The following is a 24094-nucleotide window of genomic DNA, read 5'->3' on the forward strand; positions in this document are numbered from 1 at the left end:
CTTGGGATGTTTTCTGTAATATGTTTGTCTAGAATTTAGTGACTGCAAAACATGCAGGTTATCAGTGTGAGTTATAGTAGGGTTTGTTGTACTTCTTTATATCTGTATCAGAAGTTTGTAGAAGACTTAGATAGCCACAAAGGCCTCTGCAACATCCTTTGGATGTTCATGGAATGTTGTCTGCTCAATTTGTGCACCAAGTGTGGCTACTAATGTGGAAGGTAGCAAAACTACTGACACTCAAGTTGTGTCTATAAAGAATACAAAGGAGGGATGACCTAAGGCTTTCTGCAATTTCTCTATCTTTAATTTTAGTTGTTGCTGTTTGTTTGTTCCGTTTTTAAAATCCAGCATCCTTAATTTCAGTACAAAAATCTGTGTAATATTTTGGTCTTAGGATTTCAGCGCCGTAACTGGAATTTCAAACTTGTATTGCTGAAAATTCTGGCCTAGAAGGTAACTAAATCTGATTGTTCTTTTTTCCATTTCTTGTAGGGTTGATTTCAGTTGTGCAGAGCTATTGAATAAACTATACTGCTTGTATTGCCTTGAAAGTGTCTTCTCAGAACCACCATAAAATCTCTGATGGATACAGATGTTTACAAAGCTGCCCTTACACTGGCCCTTGCCAGCTGAATGTAGTAGGAAATATTTAGAAATAGCAGCACATTTTCTCATGCTTAGTCTAATGTAAAATTGTGGTAACTAGATTTAATCTTTTACTAAAATGAGAAGAGAATATTGCAATACATCTTCCAAACAAGATGCATGAGCTACTAAATCAAACTGCTGCTTTTGGAATAATGACAGGAAATTAAATTAATCTCGAGAAGGTAATACCTCCCAAAGTTGAGTCTCATTTCTCTCATGAGAAAATAATGCAGTGCATTATTATTGTCTGTTGTCCATCTTGTTCACTTCCTTCCTTTTGCCTTGGACAAACTCAAGTTTTGAATCAAAGAGCTTCTGATTGTGTTCTTAGTTATTATTCCATCTTGTGGTGCTTTTAACCTGCACGGGAGAGAGAGGTAGAGGAAAAAAGGGATGATGGTGTTGATTTTTTAAAAAACCCAAAACACCCACCTCAGAACAGACCAAAATCCACTGCTAAAGCACAAAAAGAAAACCAGTTAAAAGGAGGTATAATTTATGAAAGAAATATGTAATGAATTAAGCCCATAAAGAATGCCAGATACCATGTATAAAATGCCTTTTAAAAAGGTCAGGAAGTATTTTCATTAACCTTGAAAGAAGGACTATTTTGTTAAACACAGTTTAAGAACATTTTCTTCCTGTTTCAATAGCACTGTTATGTAGTGTGGTTCATCTTTTGACTGTTGGTTTGTTGCTGTGAACTTTCTTTGTATCTTTAAATAGGTGAAAAGGTTTATTTAAATAAATGTTTAGGAATGGTCTTACTTCTACTGGGTTAAGTATATTTTGGAGCACACTAACTGGGCTATTAGGAAAAGATGTATCTGAATTGTTTTACAGACTACCTACAAGGAATTTCTTCATCAGTTTGTTTGAATCATGGTAAAGAAGAGAAATCTTTCTTAATACCCTTGTACTGGCTAGCACAAAGCTAAAAATCATACATGGTTGTAGCAGGCAGTTGAAGAGCACTGCTTTCTTCCTATTATGGAAAATAGTGAGCAGCTTTTAGCAGGAGGTGTGGGTCTGTCATGTAAACATAAGGAGAGCTTCACTACCAGCTCTGTGTAGTACATACACACAGCAACAAGGGGACAAAACCACACTGGCTGTTGAAGGAATAGGGTTTGTACTCCCCAAAATGCAGCAGCTGCTCCAGTCTAGTACAAAATAACATTTTGAATCTGCATTTGTTAATCTGCACACATAATCCTGGCAATCTGCCTGCCTTTATCAGCAGAGAACACGCTCTGTCATCACAGTAGATGTATCATAACAAAATCTTTGTTCTTACAAACTATGGAATTTAACATTATGAGATTTTCTTTTCCTGAGGTTGAATGAACAAAATATCTTAAGGTCTCTGTAGTACACCTATCCTTCTTGTGTGACAGTTAGGGAAATGCTGTAAATAGCAATGTATGTCTATTTATAGGAACTGGTAGGTTTATATGAACTAGTAAAAAAATTGTATTACGTTACAGACATGCATCTCCAAAACAGCTAAAACCAAATCCAATAGAATTTGTCCTATGTAAATATAGCAAGATTTACATTAAAAGATTATCTGATAACTTGTTGAATAGTTTAAGTTGACTATAAGTGTGCTCTATAGGAAACTATCTACTATATATCTACTGTAGATGATGCTCAGTTTTCCCTCATGTATCAGAAGGTCATGAGGAAGGATGTCTCCCAGTATATTTCTTTGCCTTTCCAAACTGTGAATCTAAGACCAGTGGAAAAAATTAGTAAAGTGTATGTTAGAAATCCTGCAGCTTTATGATTTTAGAATAATGGAAAAAGTTATCTTTAGCACAATTTATATAATCATCTAGCAGTAGCCAGAGATCCAAATCAGTCAGCTGTCAAGACTGTTGACATCCCTCTAAAGCTAAAATGGCAAGAGCTTTTATAAAATCTAAGTTGGGTGTTTGGAATACAATTTAGAAGACCCAGCAGTCAGTATTTATGACTTAATATATACAATGTGAAGTGTGTATTGAAATTCTTTTAACTGTTTGGTTTCATAAAGAAGTGGCAGCTTAAAAATATTATGGCCTTTAAAAGAAGAAAGTTACAAGAAGAGGAGAGAGAATATATAGATATTGAGTAAGCATGTAATGGGTCATCAGATTAATTTTACATTATGCAATTATTAAATATATATAGCATATGAATATGAAATCTCATTATATAGGAATGTGTTTCTTAAATATGAAATTGATGTATCTGTTACATTATTAAAGGATACTCATATATTGAAGTAAATTGCAGTAAGTGGTATTTAGGCAACAAACCACTGCTGTAAGTGCTAATTAAGTGCTGTTGAAAGATAGATGGCATTTTTTCCCTGTTTGTCAACAATATTTATTCAAAGGTGTAGTTACAGGACTTGAACCTTACTGATGTTGGCTTGCTGACCTGAAAATTATAACTTAATTTCTGGAAGGGGAGGGCTTTATTTTACCATATCAGCTGTTAGAAGAACCCTACCATCAGAAAGAAATGCAAGGAAAAGGAGACTTTCTAAAATCTATTATGTAGTATCAACTCCTTAATTTCTACTGTGCCAATGTGAACATGAGCATTTATTCCCTTCCTTTTTGTGGCAGCTCTTGTGTGTGGGCAGGTAAAGTCTCTCAGACCCTTTGTTTCCCAAACTTTTTCTTCATTCCCAACACTCTCCAATTGGTGGCTGTCTTTCTGGACAGGTTGTGCTGGAAACTGGACCCAGGATTCCACCTGACCTTGTCAAGGCTTGTAGGGCTCATGGCTTAGGGTGTTTTTGTGAGCAAGAGCCTGCAGGTGACCCATGTGTGTGCCAGTTGCCTCTCCTGCAGTGACATCCTCTGCATGTTCCTGTTCTGCTGGTGACAGTCTCTAAGCTCAGATTGTGCCTGCTGACCAGTGATTTACTTGTGTGTTCTCCACCCTGGTGCAAAAGGTTAATACAGACTTTTTTCTGACTCTCTTCTTCGTCATATTAAGATTAATTTGGAACTGATTATACCATATGTTACTGAAATAGGCTTTGGTGGAAAATATCCAGCAGTTGATTTCCCTTCTTAAGGGCACTCTGTGAGGTAATAAACATTTATAAAAGCTTCCTGGTCTATTACACAGAAAGAATTGTGCAAATCCCACTGATATGTTTCTGGGGCATTGTTTTGCCAAGAAAGCCAATTCACTTTGAAGCATGGACTGAAGAAAAAAAGGTTAGAGTGAATTGCAGGTCTCTGCCAGGTTACATCCTAAACAGTGAAATGGACAGAAGGTTGATGGAAAGAAAATTCACAATTATGAAGGTTTTACTTTTTTGTTTCTTTTCCTTATCCCTGTTCTTAACTTCCCTGCTCCCAAGTGCAAAATCAAACCATCTAACGGTACTTAGAAATTCACTGTAAAGACAGCTATGTGTATGTGAGGTTAAAAGTACTGTTGTGGCTGCCTATAGAAAGATTGTAAATTAATGTAGTTCACTGTATCATTTTGTCAGGAAGTCTCATAACTTTTGTGTTGAAAAATTCTTCATGGTAAGATGTGTCTCTTAAGGTAGATACCTGCAAAGGATGAACTTATTCCAACTCCTGCTTTTAGCTTTTCTTTAGCAGCAGAAAGAAGTACAAAGAACACTTAACTTATGTAGTTGGGAAGTAAAATAGCATGGTAATACTGAAGTTGATAAAGAAATACATTTACATGCTACCAAAGAACTGCTGGAGAGAAGAAAATCCTGATTCTAAAAGTATGATGCATATGTATGAAAATTCTTTTTTTTCCAGGTCAAAGCTTTGGGGAAAAAAAACCCCAAATCCTCCTAAATGTATTTTCAACAACAGCAGTAAAAATACTCATATGCCTCTAAGCACTGAGGGATAATTTATCTGGTTTTCCCAGAGCATTGGGAAACTGAGAACTTACATAAGGGGCTCCATGTACTTTGGTATTATTGGCTTGTACTGCTTATGGGGGAAGGAGAAGGATAAAACAGCCTTGCTTATTCTAACAAGATCTAATGTCTTAATAACTTAACACAATTATGCTCTTATCATATCTATGGCTGTAGTGTCAGTTATTTTAGGTTCCTTTTCTTAAACAACATTAAACCTTCCTTTATTAGAGAAAGCAGTACCTTTCTGATTATTGCAGCTTGCCTTTTTTTAGCTAAGGTGGGACCTTCCATTTCTGTGGGACTTATTTCTCTTCTTACCCTACCAAATTGAGAGGGAGAACTGATTACTCCTGTAATTCATAATTTTCCCAGAAATTTTGCTGTCTCTTTAAACCAGATCAGTGATGAGTTTTCCTTCCAGGTCACTGGTGAAAATAGTTAGAGATGGTGAGCTGATAACTCATTCATGTGGTGTTTCTTGAAAAATTCACCAATTCATTGCTGATTCTATGCTCAGGGATGCACCATAAATCAGTTTAATGTATCCAGCATTAAGAAGTCTCTTTAATCTGAATGTATTAGTATAAAGTTAGATGCCTACACTCATAATAAGCCTTGCACTTTTCACTTATATTTATATATGAATTTGGAGAGTGGCTTATGTTCTGTTAGTTCATGTTTAAATTGGCATGTATTCATTTATTATACATAAATCAAGATGCTTGTTGACTCTGAAATTATTTTACATGAGATCAGAAGGAGGATTTGGAGCATTAAAATTATTTGTATTGTCTGTTGACTCAAAAAAAATATTATTGTTTCATGTCTTCTAATCTTTTGGAATGTCCCCAGTGTTCTTAGACTTATTGGAAGAATAGATCAATGTGTACAGATTACTCCTCTTTAATCGTTCTGTAGTTTTAAAACTATGGTATTTTTTTTCTTTCTGTGCTTGCTCCAGACTGAGATGAAGATTTAGGTTAAGCATGAAATTTGCAGACATGCATATAATGCAAAGACTATCAAAAATTAATATATTTTCTAGAAGACTGAATTAGAACTCCCTTTTAAAGAGGGAAAGTACATGGCTAGTGTCAGCTTGCAGGTTAGTATGTTAATTCCTAACAGAATTGAAATATTTCTCTGTAGGCTCTGTATTTCCCACCCTTAAACACAACAAATATCCTCAATCATCAAAGAAAAGAGCTACAGGCTGGCTTTTTAAGGCTGAAACCTTGGACAGCAGCACAAAAGCCTGTCAGCACCTAGGTGGTTTAAAAAGGTGCTGTGCTTAATGGTATAACTGCAGGGCTCTCCTGCCACTTAGATTACTTTTTTCCTGTATGAAAAAGCTCTTGGTTCATATTTACTTTTAGCCAATGTAAGCTGCCATCTTGATGACTAAATTAAGGATAAATCATGCAAGACTGCTTTCATATTATTCTAAAATATATTCTATTTTCACCATATTGTCACTTTCATTGTCTTGTCCAAATCGTAGTTCTTCTAAATAGTGGGTTGTGTTTTTTTCCTGGCAGTTATTTTATCTGGAAAAATATCTACCATTCTTCCAGTACAACCACTGACTAATTTTTCATTTTAGCTTTCCTGATGGCATACATTGCTGATTTTTTCATTCTTTGCATTGCTTCTGTACCTTTCCCACATTTTCTTTGATAATAATTTAAAATATGATCTGAATTTGCAGGTTTAATCCTAGTTCAATGTTGTTTTGGTTTTGTCTTTTGTTCTGCTTAGGGATGGCCTATATCTTTCTTCTGCTGGTTATTTATTTTACAAATTCCTTCTAGTACAGGTTCTTACAAGCATATTGGAGATAGCTGCTGGACTAGAGGAGAGTGAGCCAAATTCACTCCTTTGCCAAAGGGAAGGCTGAAGTGCAGACCAAATAGCTGTGGACTCTGATGAGCTTCCTTCCTGAGCCAGCACATACTGGGAATAGTTCAAGGAGGCCTTCAGGATGTAGGATTGAGAAAAAATGTGAGCAATTAGAGGGTTTAGGAAGGGATCTTCAAGGGGACTTAGAGTCATGGCTGGGTGAGAGAGGAAAAGAAGTTTCTCCACAGACTGGAGCTCACAGTTCATCAATTCACAAAGATCACTTATACAGAGCAACTTAACTTCTTCCCACTTTGCACCTTCTTGTTACTAAAAGATAATCACAGCCAAGTACTTGGAGGTGTTTCCCCAAAGTGCTTCTGTTGTTCTGTCAAAAGGACATCATTGATCTGTGACAAACCCAATAAAGCAGAGACTTCCAGATCTGTGTGTAGGCAAAAAGTGATAAAGCCTTGTTGCTGGGAATATCTTCTTCCAGAATGAAGATAATTTTTTTTTCTCCCACCGTATAACTCCCACCACTCCTCCTCTGCTTCTTGCAGCAGCATCAGTATACATGGTGCTTTACAGATTAAAATAATCTACTGTTCATTTGTTGGCAACTAGACATGTCATTATCTCCTACTTTTTTGTCATAATTTTTGGGAGCAAAATAGTGGATTTATATTGGAGCAGGTAATTACTGAAGAAAAGTATGGGAATAATAATTGAACTTTTAATTGAACCTTTTATATTATTTAGCTTCTGTACTTGGCTGCTGTGAAAAAGCATATTACAGTAGGTTTATATGTACAGAAACTGGTTTTGCACTCTTTTACTTATTTCAGATGCCTTTTTAGAAGATGCAGTTAATTGCATTTGCATAAGCAGTTTGAACATGATTATATATTGAAAGCTTAAGGAGGTTTTGAGGTGAAATTGGAAAGCTTGGTGGGTCATTTGTTTTCCCCTGTTGTGAATGTCAGTATGCAGTACATAGTGCTTAAGGTAGGGCTGCTTACTATTTCAGTGAAATGTTTATTAATGAAATGCAGGATAAAATGTGGAGGCTGAGTGAGAACTATAAAATCAGGTCTATATATGTATCAATTAATTATTTACTTATGTGAAATAATTGTTTGTCTTTATCTCACCAAGCAGCATGTTTTATTATAAATATCTAGCATTCTATTTTCAAATATGAATGCATTCAGTATTAGACAGTACATTTTTATAAGTAATTACAAGAGAATTTAAATTGTTTCATCCAGTGTCATGTTGAAATACTGGGATGTAACAGCAAGTTTTAATGTAACAGAGGAATGAAAAGGTCATCACATAGATGCATAAAATGTAAAGAGCTGAACAGGACTTGTTAAGCAAATGAGTGGTGTTTGTTATGGTTGATTTTTCTATAAAACTGATCTATTTAAAAACCCAATGTTTTATTACCAATATTAGTATCTATAGAAATTAAACTGAGGATATTATTCATATATTTAACTGTGCATGAAAAAAAAAGTTTTAAAAATTACTGGCAGTACCATATACTAGAAAGCTAGGAAAAGCCAAAGTGGCATTTTCATTTGCAGTCTTGGAACTTTGGCAAAAGCATGGCATTAGTCTTTAAATGTGACAGCCTGTCTTGTTCATATCTCAAAGGGATATATGCTGTTTGAATGACTGATTCATTGTCATTAAGACCTGTTACAAACATCATTTGCTATGTGTATTCAAAGCCACTCTGACATCTCATTCCTATAGATATATTGGTGTGTAAATGTGTGTATGTAAACAGACATGAGAGTTACCGAGCCAGATCAACATGAAGGGAAATAAGGCATTTAGAATGTAGAGTTAAGATGAAGACAGCATTCAAAATAACTGTTACAGTCAGTCATTGATAGAGCTGGCATTGCCAAAAGAATCTGTAATTTATGTAAAAAGAATCCCAGTATAGTCAGTCAGGGATTGATTCAAAAGTCATTGATTAGGTCATGTTAATCAATAATAGAAGTATTTTAAAGAGTATCCAAGTATAAGGTTTGAAGAATCACTATTACCATGCCTTTTCTTTATTTTTCACTATTTCATTATTGTGGCTTTCTGGTAGGTCAGTGTGGGCTGCTGTGGTGTTACTGTGGAATGAATATGTGAACATCCCCTTCACTTCCCAGGGCTTCCTGCTCTGGCCAGCCTGGGCACACATCCCCTGCTGCCTGTGCCTGCTGGGGATGGAGCTGGGAGCACTTCCCCTTGGGTGCTGCCTGGAAAGGCTGACCTGGAACAGGGACTAGGCAGAGCAAAAGGAATAAAATAGGTGTTCATTGAAAGGATACATCTTGGGCAGTGCAAGAGCCTGGCCAGGGCTACACCCATATCAAATCCAAGTTGTCCTTGATTCTCTAGTTAGAAGGGATTGTTTTGTCTAACAACCCTGTGAAGAGAACTTACTAACACCTAATACGAAGTTTCAGAGTTACACATTAGGCAGCAGAGATTCTAAAAAATATAAAAGCTAAAACTCAAAGCATCAGAGCAACTGCACACCCTGGGATGGCACAAGGAAGTTTCAGGCTATAATGAGGGAGTGAGGGGTGTTCATGTTCCTCTTGTCTGTAGTAGCTTCTCTGGTTGAGCTTTTCTGTGCTTGTCTTTGGACATGCAAAACTAATTTTGTTTTGTCTTGATTTTTCTTCAGTGTGGGCAACTTGTACTAAACATTTCCTTTGGTTTGGATTTGATAATGCCTTTTGAGCTACCCAAATTATGTAGTAAGTGTTACACCATTTGCTCTTTGATGGCTAATATTTGTTTTGCATCCAAGTGCAAAGAGGATGAATGGGAAGAGTTCCAGACACAACAGAAAGCATGGGTATCAATGTGAATATTCTTACCAGTTTATCCTAATAGTTTTAGTATTTGTCCTTCATTTTTTGCAGCAATATAACATATAAAACTGTCTTGCTGAAATGAAACTTTATTTAAAATGAGGATTACAGGTGCATATGTGATTGTTCTCAATAACTATAAGATTGTGAACTAGTTCTTCACTCATGAGATACCTAGGTCTGTACCTGCAGCTTTAATCTGTCATAGAGTAATAAAATAAAGCATTAAATCAATATATCCACTGTAGCTACATTATGTACACAGAGTACACATATTTACTGGAAGCTAAAATACCACTCTGTTCCTGGAGAAAGCTTGTGTATACTATTCTGTAGGCTTGGCATTCCTTTAGCCTGGGTTCATTCTTGGGTCTTTATTGTACCTTGTGCCTTGCATGATGTGTGTCCATATGTATCCAACACAGAACTTTAAATAAACATCACAATTCAGAAGTAATGTGTCTTAAAATAGCAACTGTTCTGTGTCTAAGTATGAATAATTAACATTTCTAAGCAAACCCTAAATTATCTAAACTATGTTTTAAAGTACATTTTTAAATATTGACAAGTTTTCATGTTTAAGATAAAGTTCTGCAGAATCTTTCATATCTATAATGTGTACTGTAAGATTTTTCATTGGCAAAATTGCTTACTGATTTGGGCTTGTCATATGTCTGGATAATCACATAGATGCTGAAATACATCCTGTTAGCCATACATGTACTGTGATATTTCTTCAGTGAGAACTGCATACCAGCTTTTCTAATAGTGCCCATTCCATCTTGTTCTATCACAGTATTGATTTTTTTCCTTTTTCAAATACTACAGATTGACTTGCCTATGCAGACAGCCTGCTTTTTATGTTTGATAAAATTTTCCTTTGGGTATTTTGGGTAACATAAGTTACAGATACTGCCTGCAATTCTGAAATAACACGCTTGAAGCCAGTCATTTTAAATTGATTGCTGAAACATCCCATAATGTGTCTCACATGTAGTTCAGCCAAGTTTCTTAGTAATCGTCCTTTCCCATTTACGGATTATAGGATTTCAGAGTTTGGATGCTTGAAAAGAAAGAACAGATGTCAGGCAATTTCTGATTTTAATGAGAAGGAGGTTTGGAAACAACACAAACAAACCACTGACATGAAACACAGAGCAAAATGAGGCACTCAGAAATTAAGAAAAAAATGGAAAACAACAATTTCTACTTTGCTTTACTCAGTCCAATCAGAAAAAAATAGCAATTAAGTCCTTGCAGCAGTACCTCTCCAGGGATTTTGGGCTGGTTTGATGTCATTCCTCAATGCTTATACCAGCTTCTTTCCCACCTCATAAAAAACTCCATTTTCAGTTCCTCCAAACGTTCAACAGCCAAACTACCCAGCAGAGATTTTTGTTCTGTGGCTTTACGTGTTTGGTTGATGAAACAATGCTGAGAATCGATGGAACTGTCTGAATCTTGCACAGGACCTGCACTGATCCTTGCATGGCAGCATGGGCACTGCTGATGGGACCTCATGGTTACAGCTGCTCATCTCTGAATCCATCAGGGCAGCTATAAAATACTTTCCAGCTCTTTCCCTCCATTCATCTTCCCTCTTTTTTCCAATTAATGAGGTGAGGTTCATGTATGGGAGTCACTGCTTTTGCCAAAAGAAAGATTTCATCATGTAAAGGGCTTGTGTGGTTTCTGGACAGCATGCAATGACATATCTTGTGCTTGTAGAAGGTTTCAAATAATATTGTTGGTATTTATTGGTATTCTTGTAAGCAAAGAAAATACTTAGTCTAATTATTTCCATCTTCAGTAATTATTAGGAAAATAAAAGGATAGAAGTTAGCAGTTTTCCCATTTCTGCCTTGTGATTTTCTCTTCAGCTGTTTTCTCTGTTTTGTTTCATCTATCACCATGCTCTTTTACTCAGCTTGCCTTAGTTGGGGAGAATAGGGGGAGGGATATTTTGTCTAAGAAAATGATTGTTTACTACAATGTGAATAGGTTACTACTGCAGCTGACTTCACTGTTTCAAGAGCTACTAATTACGCAACACCTCCTGGAATAATAACATTATAAACCAAAAATGCATGAGAAATGAGAACACCATCGTGTGGTTTATTGTTTTAATCTTTAAAAAGACTTATACACTGGCAGTTATTTCATTACCAAAGAGAGGTGGAGGAAGGAGACTTTGCAATTCATTTCCATGCCCTGAAAAATGCTGGTTCACAAACAGGTACTTGTGAAGGATGAGAATGGGTACTGTTTTACCTTGCTCACCAGCTGCCTAAGAAGTAGCCTCTAGTCCACAGTGTTCTATCTTAATTATTTGGGTAAAACATTTAAATATTTTCTGTGCACAGGCTGCAGGCTGATTTCCTATTTTATTTTTCAAAAGAAAATTTTCTTGAAGAAATTGTACCTCCTGAAGTTGGTATCATATCAATAACTACTTTTCATGCCTTTACCAAAGTAACTTCCAAGAAAAGCTTTAGTTACTATGTCATGGACCTTCCCATTTTCGTGAAACATTTATAGAAAGACAATCCACTGCCTTATTAGTATGCTGCTTGAATTCCAGATTTTTTTTTAAGTAGTGTGATAGTTGGCAACTACAGTTCTTCTTGTAGGTATGCTGTCCTCAGCAGAACCCTTTTCTGGGTACCAATCTGCTCCTGTTGGTCTGCAGCAGTTCCTGATGCAGACAGAGCCTGGGTATGACCCTGTGCTTAGCAGAAGCTTATGGTGATGGAAACTACTGCCAGATGTCCTGCAAAAATCTGCTGCAGTAGATGAAGTGGACATCCCTGGGTCCAAGTAATCTATTAAAAAGGATTACTGGTACAACACAATCTCTATGAGGGCATGGAGATTGCTCTTTCTTAAGAATAAAGTGTATTCCTTAGTACAGTTGATTTGAACAATAAAAAAAATCTTAAAGCTTACATTAATCAGTTGTTTTACACCTGTGTGTGCATATGTGTATTTCTCTGAAGAGCCCCTATTCTACTTCAGAGGTTCAAAATATATCCTCAAATTTGTTGTTTAGTCCAGATTAACCAAACAAGTGGAAACACTTTTGAATATGTTTATTGAAACAGCCATAAAGTACCTTTCCCACTTCTGCTATAACATCACTGTGAGCCATATTCTTGTTTAGCAGCCACTATTGTGGCTGGCCTGTCCTAATCCTTTAATAAGTAGATGAAAAAATGTTGGTCAGCTGTCTGATTTAGTAATGCTATTAGGCAGCAGCTTGTCACTTGCAAGGTTTTACTACCTTAAATAAATAGATTTCTTGTCATCAGTATAATTTTGTGTGTCTGTTTTCATTATTTAACACTGCTGATAGTTATTTAAAGTAGGAGACTAGGAAATTTCTTTGACCTTGGCTGTTATTTTAGCAGAAAATTTTTGTCTGGGTCAATTTACCTCTCATGTTTTACTGTGCTGTGTTATGGTTTATAAACGTGGTATTCCTAAAAACCTTTGAAGAAAAGGTCAAATAACTCCAATTCTTAATATAATTGCCATTATAGAAATGAGTGTGATGACTTTATTTCTCTGCTCTTGTATGATTAATAAAGAAACAATGAGGAAATTATCAGGAGCCTGTTCATATGAAAATGCAGGAAGATTTCATATTATCTTCTCCTGTAAAAATTGAAACTAGTTTTCCTCTTTTTGAAGATAGCATGTTGAAATGAACATACATGTTATGATTTCTTAAGCCAATAGTTTGCTAGATCAATGCAGAAAGCTAAGCCTAACAAAGATTCTCATGTTTCTTTCTTAAAAATAGGGTTTTGTGCATCAGCAATTTAACAAAAATCACAGAAGCGTTTCACAGGTTCTTCAGCAGCAGATTTGTAAAAATACAGTGATATTTGACATGTGACAGAATGAATCTGTCTCTAGATCTTGGATATTTACATGTCAGATGCATTAGCTTCAATATTAAATTTTTTTGCTTTATCTAAAGTGCTGAATGATATACATTTCCTCAATATATTATAAAAATACAAATTTGGACCAAGAACGATGGTAACTCTCAAAAGCAAAGATAGTTTTTGCAACAAAGCACCCCAAATATCTTGTTTATAACTAAAAGTTGTTCTTAAAATGCCTTCCTCGAAAATTTAAGTCTGTATTTCCAGTTTTATATTGTGACAAGTGTCTCACACAAGTTCCAGCTGGGAGGCACATTTCCTGAGGAAACTGATTAGAATGTAGGAGCTAAAAACATAGCCTGCAAGGCCAGTCCCAAAGCTATGTGGAGTTCAGCTGGAGATTTCCATTGATAATTTGGCCCTACTTTGATCCTCTTTTGGTTTAAGAAATGAGGGAAAGAACCACAGATAACTTCATCTCCTCTCTTGTAGAAAAGGAAGGATAAAAACATAATGATATTGAGAGTTCAGTTTTTGAAGCAGATTAATTGAACATATCAGTATATTGTATTATTCATCACTGCAATTAAAGCATCATTAGTAGCATAGATAGAAAAGCTCCTTATTACAATTCAGTTCATCAGAAATCAAGGCTGTAGATTTGTTAAATGTTGAGAATTTTGTGAAATATCATGTTTTGTATTACTTTAGGTGATCTTTTAGTAAATTATTATTGTAATATCAAGTTGGTTGCACGCCTTCAATCAAATGAGTGTTTTACATTTATTCAAGTCTTTAAACCTTCTAAGGATTGTGAGATAAAGGGTGTAACTAACTAGTTTGATCAAAAAAAAAAAAAAAAAAGGCAAATCTGAAATGCAGGTATGTCAGAAAGCATGTGATATCAATTACCTGGGGTAAAAAAGCTACCATTCAGAATTGGCTGTCAGTATTGAAGTGTCAAACAGAGAATTAGAAGTGTGTGCTGTAAAGTTTCAGGAGTAGTGTGCTCTGATCCCAGACTGAGCCCTGCTCAGGGATACTGTCAGTGGGGCTTGCAGCATGCTGAGGCTCAGTGCCAGGCTTCATGCACTGGAGAAGACATCTCTGCTTCCTTTTCCAGTCTCATCTCCATGAATTAATCTCAGCCCTACACATATATTTTATTTTGAGATCTCTGCCTCTTTTTCTCTTTGCCATACTTCCCCTCTTACTACTTCTATTGCATCACCCAACCCTGAACTCTTCACCCCAAATTCTGTAGGAATCCAGCTTGCCTTGGCATTGCTCCTGCGTGCCCATGAAGAAGCAGTAATTCTGCAGCACTCCTGAGGCTGGGTTCCTCCAGCAGATGTTCTGAGATGAATGTTTTGATACTTCCTGGTGATAACTGCTCTGCAGGTGTTAGCTGAGCTGCCAGAGAAGTTAAACTGGTGGTTTTGATGTCATTCCTATGCAGGTATGAGTGAGTCTGAGTCTGGAAGAGGGAACTGCTTTTTTTTTTTTTTTTTTTTTATATGGATAAGACAAAGCCTTGTTTTTTCTTTATCCTGCTCCTATGTTCTTTGAAGAGTAGTGGAGCTTGCTGTGGAAATTAAGAAAATTCAGATGATATTTAATTCAGTTACTGCTTGTTCTTTGTTTGAACCAGCATAAGAGCAAGGAGACAATAAGTAATTTTTATAAGAGATTTTTGAGTTGTTTTATCTTGACAGGATTTGACAGTATGTTCTAGGAAAATCCTGAATTATTTGCAAAAACGAAGACCTGTGGGAATTTTGAGGCTCTTGTTATTTACTTGTTGAAATGTGCATCACTGTCTTACCAGTTATCCTGTGTTACTTTCTTACTTTAGTTTAAACTATCTAAGTATCAGTATTTATCTTTGGAACTTGGATTAGTTAGCATAAAGACACTGAAGTGTCTTTGTGGTTTTTACCATTAGGCACTTGATTCTCCCAGTAAATAAGAACAGGCAACTTGCAATTGGTAAGTGTATTTTAAAGATTCGAAGTAGGTCATGTGAAACTATAAAAAAAAGTCAAAATTCAAATAACGTGATGAGCACCATTTGATGGTTCTTTATTCCAGTGTGTGTTGTGCAGGTATTTTATTTCACTATGTCCTGGAGTAGGTTAAAGTCTCACTTGGTTATGTCATCCAGAAAATCTGGGAGTCTCTGTTAGGTATTTAGTTAGGATTGAGTTAGTAGATCAAATTATGAAGCTCCCTAACAAGCATAGTGAGGAAACCTTAGGTCAAACTTATAAGTGCTGTCAAAATGCTTAACATAGCCAGTATCTGTACCTGAGAAATCCTTTTTATAGAACTGACTTCCATTTCCTTTGTCAGATATGTGTAGTCAGTCCAACAATGATTTCTTAATATATATATTCATATAATAGATTAGTAAATTTTAAAAGTTAACCAAGTAGAGAAGGCTATAAAAATATTGAAAGCAAAACCCATTCCCTCTGTGTTGCAGAACCTGTCTGAAGGTCCTTAGCCTGGCTCAGTAATGCCTGTTCTTGCTGAGTTAGCATCCTGTCAGAGTCAAGCCCTTGTTCTTCATGGCAATGCAGCAAGGGGGCAGTTCAGCATGATCATTGCCTTGCAGGACAAGACTAACTAGACAGCTGGGCTTATTTTAGGATTGTGCTAAGGACAAGTACTGTGTGAGGCTAGAGAAGAATTGCATCCAAAAATCATCAAACAGAGCAGAACTGACTACTTCAGACTGCTCCATTTTGTTGATTGAAATATTTTAGAACTTGTTTCCTTTGTAGTGTCAAAATTGTCTTCATTTTGCTATAAAAATGATGGTCAAATGAAGAAATAGCTTTGAAATTTGTGATAGAGCTACCACCTATTTGTTCTGCTCTTTAATTCCTTCTTCACCTCCTGCAGTATTCAAGCACTGGCCTATACTTTCCCTGAGCTGGAATTCTGCAATTTTTAATTGAGACTTGAAGTTTAAATGATATCTCCTTATGCTAGCAGATTCATTTGGGACTTGGATTATCTGGAGGAGGGTCTCTGGGAAAGGGGCCTGGAGGCTTAAGCTGGCCATCCTCCTCAAACTGTTGTTCACAGAACCTGCAAGGAAGCTGGTTGCACAGATGTGGGTTAGAGTGGTGTGGAAGGAGCTCCTCACAGTGCTCTTGCCACACCTTTTGCTGTATATTTAAGCCTATACTCACCTCCTATTACTCTCTTTTACAACGGATATGAGCAACTTCTGTTTTACCTTTTTTCCTAAAGTATTTGTCCTGTAGTGATTATTCCATCTATATTCTTCACAATCAGAGTAATTTTCATTAAGCCCTTGGAATTACTGGTATGGTTTTTTTTAACTTATTTCTTTTTGCAAAAGCCAGTCAAGAATCAAATCTCTTCTTCAAAGTGTGGTGGGTTTAGGGGACTTTTATTACAAGAAAAATCTCCAGGAAAGAGTGAACTAATTATTTCTATTTAGCATGAAGCTAACATTTGTATCGTCTGTTTTCTTTTTTCCCCTTTCCTCAAGTTAAATGGGTTTGTCTGTGTTTTTGTTAAAAGAGGGACTTCAAAAGAGAAGTCCTGACCTGAATCTCATTTAATGGAATATAAGAAATATCCTTAGTATAGGTAACAATGTGGGAGCTGTCTGTAATTTGTGGTGTTTATCCATAAGTATCTGTGTGTACAGTATCATATACACCTTTTGCTTAGCACACTTTTTAATGAAGTTGTTTTCAGTTCTTTAGTGGAGGTGAAGAAAGCTCTGTAATCAGATGTTAAGCAGACAGGAAAGCATTAGCAGCCATGCTCAGAATAATTTTTCTTCTGCAGTTCAGTAAGCTTCTTATTGAACTATTCAGCAGTAGAATGAAAAGCTGTGGAACCTACATTACAGGGCAGAAACTAACCAGTAATTACATGAGATTGTTAAGATTAGTAAATTAAAACTCTTGTGTTCTGTGCAGACTGTAGCTGGGAAAGACAAAACCACATTTGTGTCTTAGAAAATAAAATCCCTCTAAAAAATCCAGCATTTTATATTATTTAATATATTTTTGTGTTCTGTTTTAGACTTTATTACTTTGCACCATTGTAGTGAAGCAATCAAAGAAAAAATTTTTTTTTAATTGGCTTGAACCAAATCTCTGCATAACACTTATGGGAAAAGTGTATTATTTCCTGTGTTGTTCACTGCTGCTGTGTTGATCTTGACTTTTTAAAAAAGATATTTCTCTAATGGTTTTGTATAATTTTATGTTACCATTTGGGAGGTTTAAAAAATATTTCCCTAAAATTATTTTTCTTTTTTGGAATTGTAAATCTATCTTTATGCCTTGCTGCAATTCTGGATGTGGGAGGTATGTGACAGCATGAAATCCTGCCTAGGTTTTTTAGGCTATGTATCTGAATGGTGCCACCTCAGAGGAAATACCAAAATTTAATATACTGCCTTCATCCCAATGATCAGCAGTTCCTGAGCTCTTCCTTCAGGCATTGTGCCCAGGCTCATCCAGATAAAGAAGAGTTTGCTGAATGGCTGATCCTGGTTTCTGCCCAGCTCAAAGGTGTTTCTCTTTCTCCCTCAGATATGAAATGTTGCTTTCTTGCATAATTCACTCCTGAATGCAGATCTGACTAGTAAAAGTGAACTCTCCCTATTGCTTTTTTCAGCTGTACCTAAAATATGCTGTTCAAAAAAAAATCAGAAGTTTATTATTATCAACTGAATTTCTTATAACTTGGGATTTTTAGAGAACCTCAGCAGTTATGCTGACAAAGCCTGTATTTGGAAGAGCAGGATAGTGTTTTTATAGTGCAGTTTTTAATTTTCTATTTCTTATTGAGCACAGTGAATGGAGAGATGTGGAAGAACACAGCTTGTCTGCTCTTTCCAGAATAAGTGGAAGAAAACCATTAGGGCTGTATGTTTTCTCATTCTTTTTGTAACTACTTTAAAAAAAAACCCAGCAAACAAACTAAACTAAACAAACAGCTATTTTAGGTATGTTATCCTATATGTCTATTTGGTTGCTTGCAGTTTTCTAGGGGAATAAGTCTGTATATGTTATTAGTTTTAAATATTTTCATTGTTAAAGAAACTATTAATAAAATTTTGAGTTTTGCTAGCTTAAAAAAGTAGCAATTTGTTGTTTCTCATGATAATACTCATTCTTCTTTTTATTATTTACTAAAGATGTAAAAGTCTTCTGAGTGTCCTGCCTGGATTGTAAAGAAAATTACTTGGAGTCACTTTATATGCTGAAAATACTTGTGTTTGACTGCTTGTATAAAATAAAAGTTTATGTGACATGAATAAAAGTAACATGAATCTAGCCAGCATCAGTAAAAGTTTATTACATTTAGTTTTGATAGTAGAAATTATTATCTAAGGTAATTTTTCTCTTTGTTTGTTTAAGTAGCTTGCACTTCATTAATGATTTGCCAGAAGCATTGAAAATGTGACTCAGTTAACAAATTGTAAATAATTTACTTTTTCTAATGCATTTGTAATGTATTGAGCAAGTTGGCAGTTCTATCATCATTTCACTGGCTTTCTCTCTGCACTGGCAATCCACTTTGTAGGTGTTTTCCAGAGAAGCTGATGATCCAGCATGGGAGGTGAAGGCTACTAAATTCCCTCTGGGGAGTTCAGTGGTGTTTTTTCTTGCTGGGTGATCTCAAGTGTAGTAGCCAGGGAATTACTCATGGATCAACAGCTGGGCAAGAAGATTCTGCTTTCACCCCTCTGGGAGCTTCCTTGGTTGTCAGACCTCACAAAGGCAGTGTGCAGGCAGGGAGTGAAAGGTGGAAAGAGTCCCCTTGTGCAGCAGGCAGTGTGAACAGCTCTGGATCAGCCTGGGTGACTCCTAGCACACTCCTAGCAGTAGCATTCTCTATGAGCCCACTCTTATCTGGCTGGAAAACATATTTTTGTGCACTAACTCCTCTAAAAAAGCAAAACCAGCATTTTCTTGCTGTTTTAATGGATCCTTTTTATTTTTGGGGGGAGGTCCTGAAAACAGTCTGAAAATAGCACAAGGTTTTAACCCAGGTGCTATTCAGACTAGGCAAGATGTAGCAAGGAAAGATTATTAGAGCAGTGCCCCCAGATGTCAGAGATGACCCAAGTCTTCCCTTCTTTGCTGTGTGTTACATGGGGTAAACTACCTTCCTGCAACCTGCCCTGGGAACTCTTAGCAGAACTACCTGGATTAGAATGGCTGTCCCAGGCTCTGCAATCCCTGACAAGGATTTGGGAGGCTGTACTCACTGTGATATTTGATCTGAACCTCCTTCTGCACTGCTGGGCCACCAGAGGAGCAGCTCGTGCATCCCTAGAGCATTGCTGCCCTGCACACTGAGGCTGCATGCAGGCAATGCCCTTTCTCTTCTTCAATACTTGGAGCTGCCCAGCACTTCCCTTCATTCACCCAGGAGCTTGTATCACTATTTGCCCATTAAGGTCTGTAAAAAAGCTCTTAAGGCTTTAGTAAATATCAGTGATGGAAGGAGTTTGGCTGTCAGCTTCATTTTTGTGAATATCTGTTAAGTGTAGTTTGCCTTTTTTTGTGAAACAAAGCAACTTAACTGCTTTAAAAAGCTGTAGGTGCTGCTGCCTGCTTCTGAGGTCAGCATGATCACTTTCATTGATGATAAGAGCAGCACATAGTCTGATCTGTTGTTTTTCCTGCTGGGAATTCTGGAATAAGTGATGTGCATGAGCTACCTTAGCTGTGATGATTAGATAGCATATTGCTGTGTGACTCATGTTGTTCATTGCTGTTACCATGGCTCTAACAGCTACCTTGTGAGATGTTTATATGAATGTTTTTTATAGTATTGAAGTGATGGTGTTAACAAGTGTTGGGGATCTTTCTTTGCTTTGTCAGCTGTGTTTAAAGGCAGTGTTTTAAAAATACTGTCTTTGGAAATTGTTCTGATCCATGGGAAATCTTGTTTAATACTTAGAAAGCTGTTTGTGTTTTTCTTATCACAAAGCAGAAGTAAATGTGTTTAGCTGTAGGCATTGCCTCTAAAAACCACTATCATTTTGTTATTCAGTCACAAGAATGTAATGTAAATCCTGGTTATCATCTTTTTTTGTTGTTGTTGTGCTTGGTTGTTTGGGGGAAATTGTGTATTTTGAACTATTACAGACAGTGAAATAGTTATCATCTTACAATATATGATACTAGAAGAATTGTACCTCCTTTTTTAACAGAAAGTATATTATTTTAAACTGAGTTGGGAATCTATAGCTGTGGCACCTACATTACATCTGCATAACATAACTAGTTTAGTAGAAGAAAAATAGATGGTTTTCTGTCTTTTTGTTGGGTTTTTACTAAAGATTAGTATAATCATGTCTTCTTCCTGGATTAGGACTTTAAATATAGATGAACTTTCACATATTAATGCATCATTTTCAGGACAATGAAGGTTGTTTAGGAGGCAGTTTCAGCTTTTATTTCTAATACAAATAATGTTGATCAGACGGGGGATTTGTTTTGCTATCATGAAAAATTTAAAAGATCTCTTTAGTTCTGTTAAGTGGTGTGATGTTTGAGTCATTAAATTTGCTTATTCTGTTCACTTTCAATTCTTTAAATTTGATGTTACTTTTTTTTTACAGAAGTAATTTTAATTTGCAATTTAATCTGTCTTCTCAAGTCTGTTATGTTTTTGTTAATTTGTTTTTCATTTAAAACTGACAACCGGACAGACAACATGTAGCATTTACAGTTTTGACCTTTCCATGTATGTTCAGAATGCTATGTTCAGAAGCAATACATAAGAAAAATCTGTTGATTTGGAAACTAATCAGGTGTTGGTGCTTCTGATTGTAGAGTGCTCACTTGGCCATGATTGACACTCTCATGATGGCTTACACTGTGGAGATGGTCAGCGTTGAGAAAGTCATCGCTTGCACTCAGCAGTACTCGACCTTCTTCCAGGCTGCAGAGGTACCCTATGACATTGAGGATGCTGTCATGTACTGGATAAACAAGGTATGAGTGCTGGAAAAGCAAGCTGGGGGTTTCTTTGTTGTCTGGATGATTTGATTAGGGATGAGAGGCTAGGATGTGTATTTGTGTATGTAAGTATATCAGGACTGTTCCTTCATCTGCTGTTTATGGAATGCAAAAAGAAAAGTTTGCAGAGCTAAACTAAACATGTGTGAACCAAATCAAAAGGAAATCTCACTTAATACTATAATATATACTACATGCAACATTTTAGGTGTCACTGTCATGTTGAGATGCCACAGTTGCTGCTCAAGGGTCTCTTTTTGGCTCTTTGTAAGGTGTCATCTCATTGTGTACTTTGTCATGATTTAAACCCAAAGGTATTCTGTTTGAACACATCTTGCTCAAAGTGATCTACCTTCACTGCTTAATCAAATCAAGTGACAAGGATAGCCTGTTAATCAAATGTGACTGAGCATAATAAGGGACAGGTTAGTTTGTACAATGTAAAGCTAACAAGCAGTGACCTTAGACTGCATCTGAGACTGGCATTTGCTGGTTTTGCTTCAGGGTTATAGTCTGAAATGTTTGGTTTATCTCTTTAGGTCTGTATTTGTGATTTATAGACCTTTTGAAGAACTTCTTATTTCTGTGATGACTGAATGAACTGTTTTGTCTCTAGGTAAATGAACATTTGAAAGACATTATGGAACAGGAACAAAAACTAAAAGAGCATCACAGTGCAGAATCGGCAGGAGGTCAAAAGGTAGGTGCAGGAGTTAAAATTATATTATAAACAAGAATAAGCATTCACCTATGAACAGACATTTCAGACATTGAGCTTTTAACTGCTTGTTAAAGAAAGCAAACTTGTAGTATTCATTTTGTTACTAGTTTTAATACTTTCATGAAAATACGGCTAACAGAGCTCCTTTCTGACAAATAAATCTTTGTTAGCAAGGAAACATCTGTTATACTAGTGCTAAGGAGTTTAAGAATTATGAATACTTTTTGAGTGAATTAAAACCCCAGACAGATCTGATAGGAAGAAAACCAGAACTTTTTTTCATGGTTTTTAATAGTTTTTTCTTTGTGTATTTTATGAATCTCAGAAGAGAAATCTGTATGTGGTATTATGGGAAGGATTGCTCTGGCTGTGATCCAAAATACTGGTTGATTACAGGTTTTATTATCTATACAATAAAACCAGATTATGTTTGATTCTCTTTCCTAACAGGATTTTTTTCTTTTGTTTGCAGAGCTCAGTTAATTAAGTAACATTTATATGCCCATCAAAATACGTAGGAATAGCAGACAGTTCCAGAGTATGTAATATTTCTTGTTAAAGAAAGATCCTTTACCCTATTGTGATATAACTATTGTTATAGAATTGGTAATCAGTCTGAACACCTTTTGGTATTATCCCTGCACATGAATGCAGACCAGATTTCCAAGCTGCTGCAAGGCTGTAATCCTCCTCCCCAGCCTGGCCTGTTCACACCTAAGCTGCTGCCTCCTTTTCAGAGCCACTCTGAGGGAGTGGTGGGTTACTAGCCTGGATTAGATGCTCAGCTTCAAAAAATGTGAATGTAATGAATATCTTTTTATTTGTAAGGGTTTTTTTTAAGTATAAGGAATGCCAATGAAGGCTAATGTGACTCAGCAAAAGAAAATGGTGGTTCTTACAATAATAGTGTGACCCTGGTGCATATACCCTGCCATGGAAAAAAAAATTAAACTGTGTTCAGTATCAATAGTGATAGTAGCATAGAAATCTGGTGAATAAGATGTCTTTGGCAAGTTCATTTCTGAAATTCAGATGAAACAAAGTAAACAGAGGCCAGGGAAATAACCTGTCTTCCTCTGTCCTCTAGTGGTTTTTCTTTTTCCTGAAAATAATAGTAGGAAGTTTTATGTGGTTTTTAGGTCACTTGGAAAGATGAAAACAATTTTGAAAATCAAAAGTACATGACAGCCTTAGTATGATAAACAAATATATATATCAAAGTGTAAACTATTATCAAAGCAATTCCATAAAACTTTATGTATTTGTAAAAAATTCAGTAATGCTTATTTTCACTTCTAGTTTGTAATTTATATTAGGAGTAAAAGGTTAGAATTTTTAATTTATAAATTATCTTCACTGTCCACATTTTTAAATCAGTTGTTGAAAGATTTATATAATCTGTAACTGATCCCATAAATGGACTCAGGGGAATAACATATTTACCTAAAAATGGTATTATGGTGTTTTAGATAAATTGAGAAGCTGTAACAGAACAGAAGAGTCCAGTTGGCTAATGTACAAATGCATTGGCAAAATAGCAAAATCATGCAACATTTTCCATATCATGAAAAAAAAAAAAATTTAATGCCATCTCTTCTGTACAGTGAGTTTTTGATACTATTATCCCAGGTTCATGTTATATTTTTTGCTTCACTAGGGATTCAGCTGCATATATTGCATTATCAAGTAAAATATTCTGTGCTTTGGGGTTGTATTAGCAAGAGGATTATTGAACTCCAGGTTTTCTTTGAGAAACTGTTCAACTGATGGTTAATTTACTGCTGTGATATGTCAGTTTTTCTTTTAGTCATATGTCTCCCAGTATTTCCCAAGTTTCCACTTATTCTTCCTAAAGGTAATGGTTATTGCATGAATGCAAATATCTGAGGTTTAGAAACACAGGGAACATCCCAACTAAACCCTGCATTTCTTACCAGAGCATTATACTGAATAATTAGGAAAACTAATGCAGATGCACTGGATGAGCCAATTGCATCAAATCAAGTTGCATTTCTAACAGGAGTTTCAGTTAAATTATCATGTGGCATCTCTTGGTGTCTATTCCCAGATGCCCAGGTGTTTTACACTGATTGTCTGTCTCCATCTTGCATCAGTACATGTATTGCTCCTTTAAAAGCTCAGAATCACTGATGCTATTGGCCTTACCTCTG

General features: G+C 36.0%; 1 protein-coding gene across 4 annotated transcripts in view; it reads left to right on the forward strand.

The window, feature by feature from the left end:
• CAMSAP2 (calmodulin regulated spectrin associated protein family member 2) overlaps positions 1-24094 on the forward strand; it is a 78883-nt gene that overhangs the window by 18390 nt on the left and 36399 nt on the right. For all 4 annotated transcript variants that reach the window (XM_079313556.1, XM_079313557.1, XM_079313558.1 and 1 more), the window contains exons 3-4: positions 21017-21178; positions 21819-21902. In XM_079313556.1, coding sequence (XP_079169682.1) covers positions 21017-21178; positions 21819-21902 — 246 coding nt within the window. The remainder of the gene's footprint in view (positions 1-21016; positions 21179-21818; positions 21903-24094) is intronic.

This window comes from Erithacus rubecula (assembly GCF_903797595.1).
Source record: "Erithacus rubecula genome assembly, chromosome: 10".
In the NCBI taxonomy this organism is placed as follows: Eukaryota; Metazoa; Chordata; class Aves; order Passeriformes; family Muscicapidae; genus Erithacus; species Erithacus rubecula.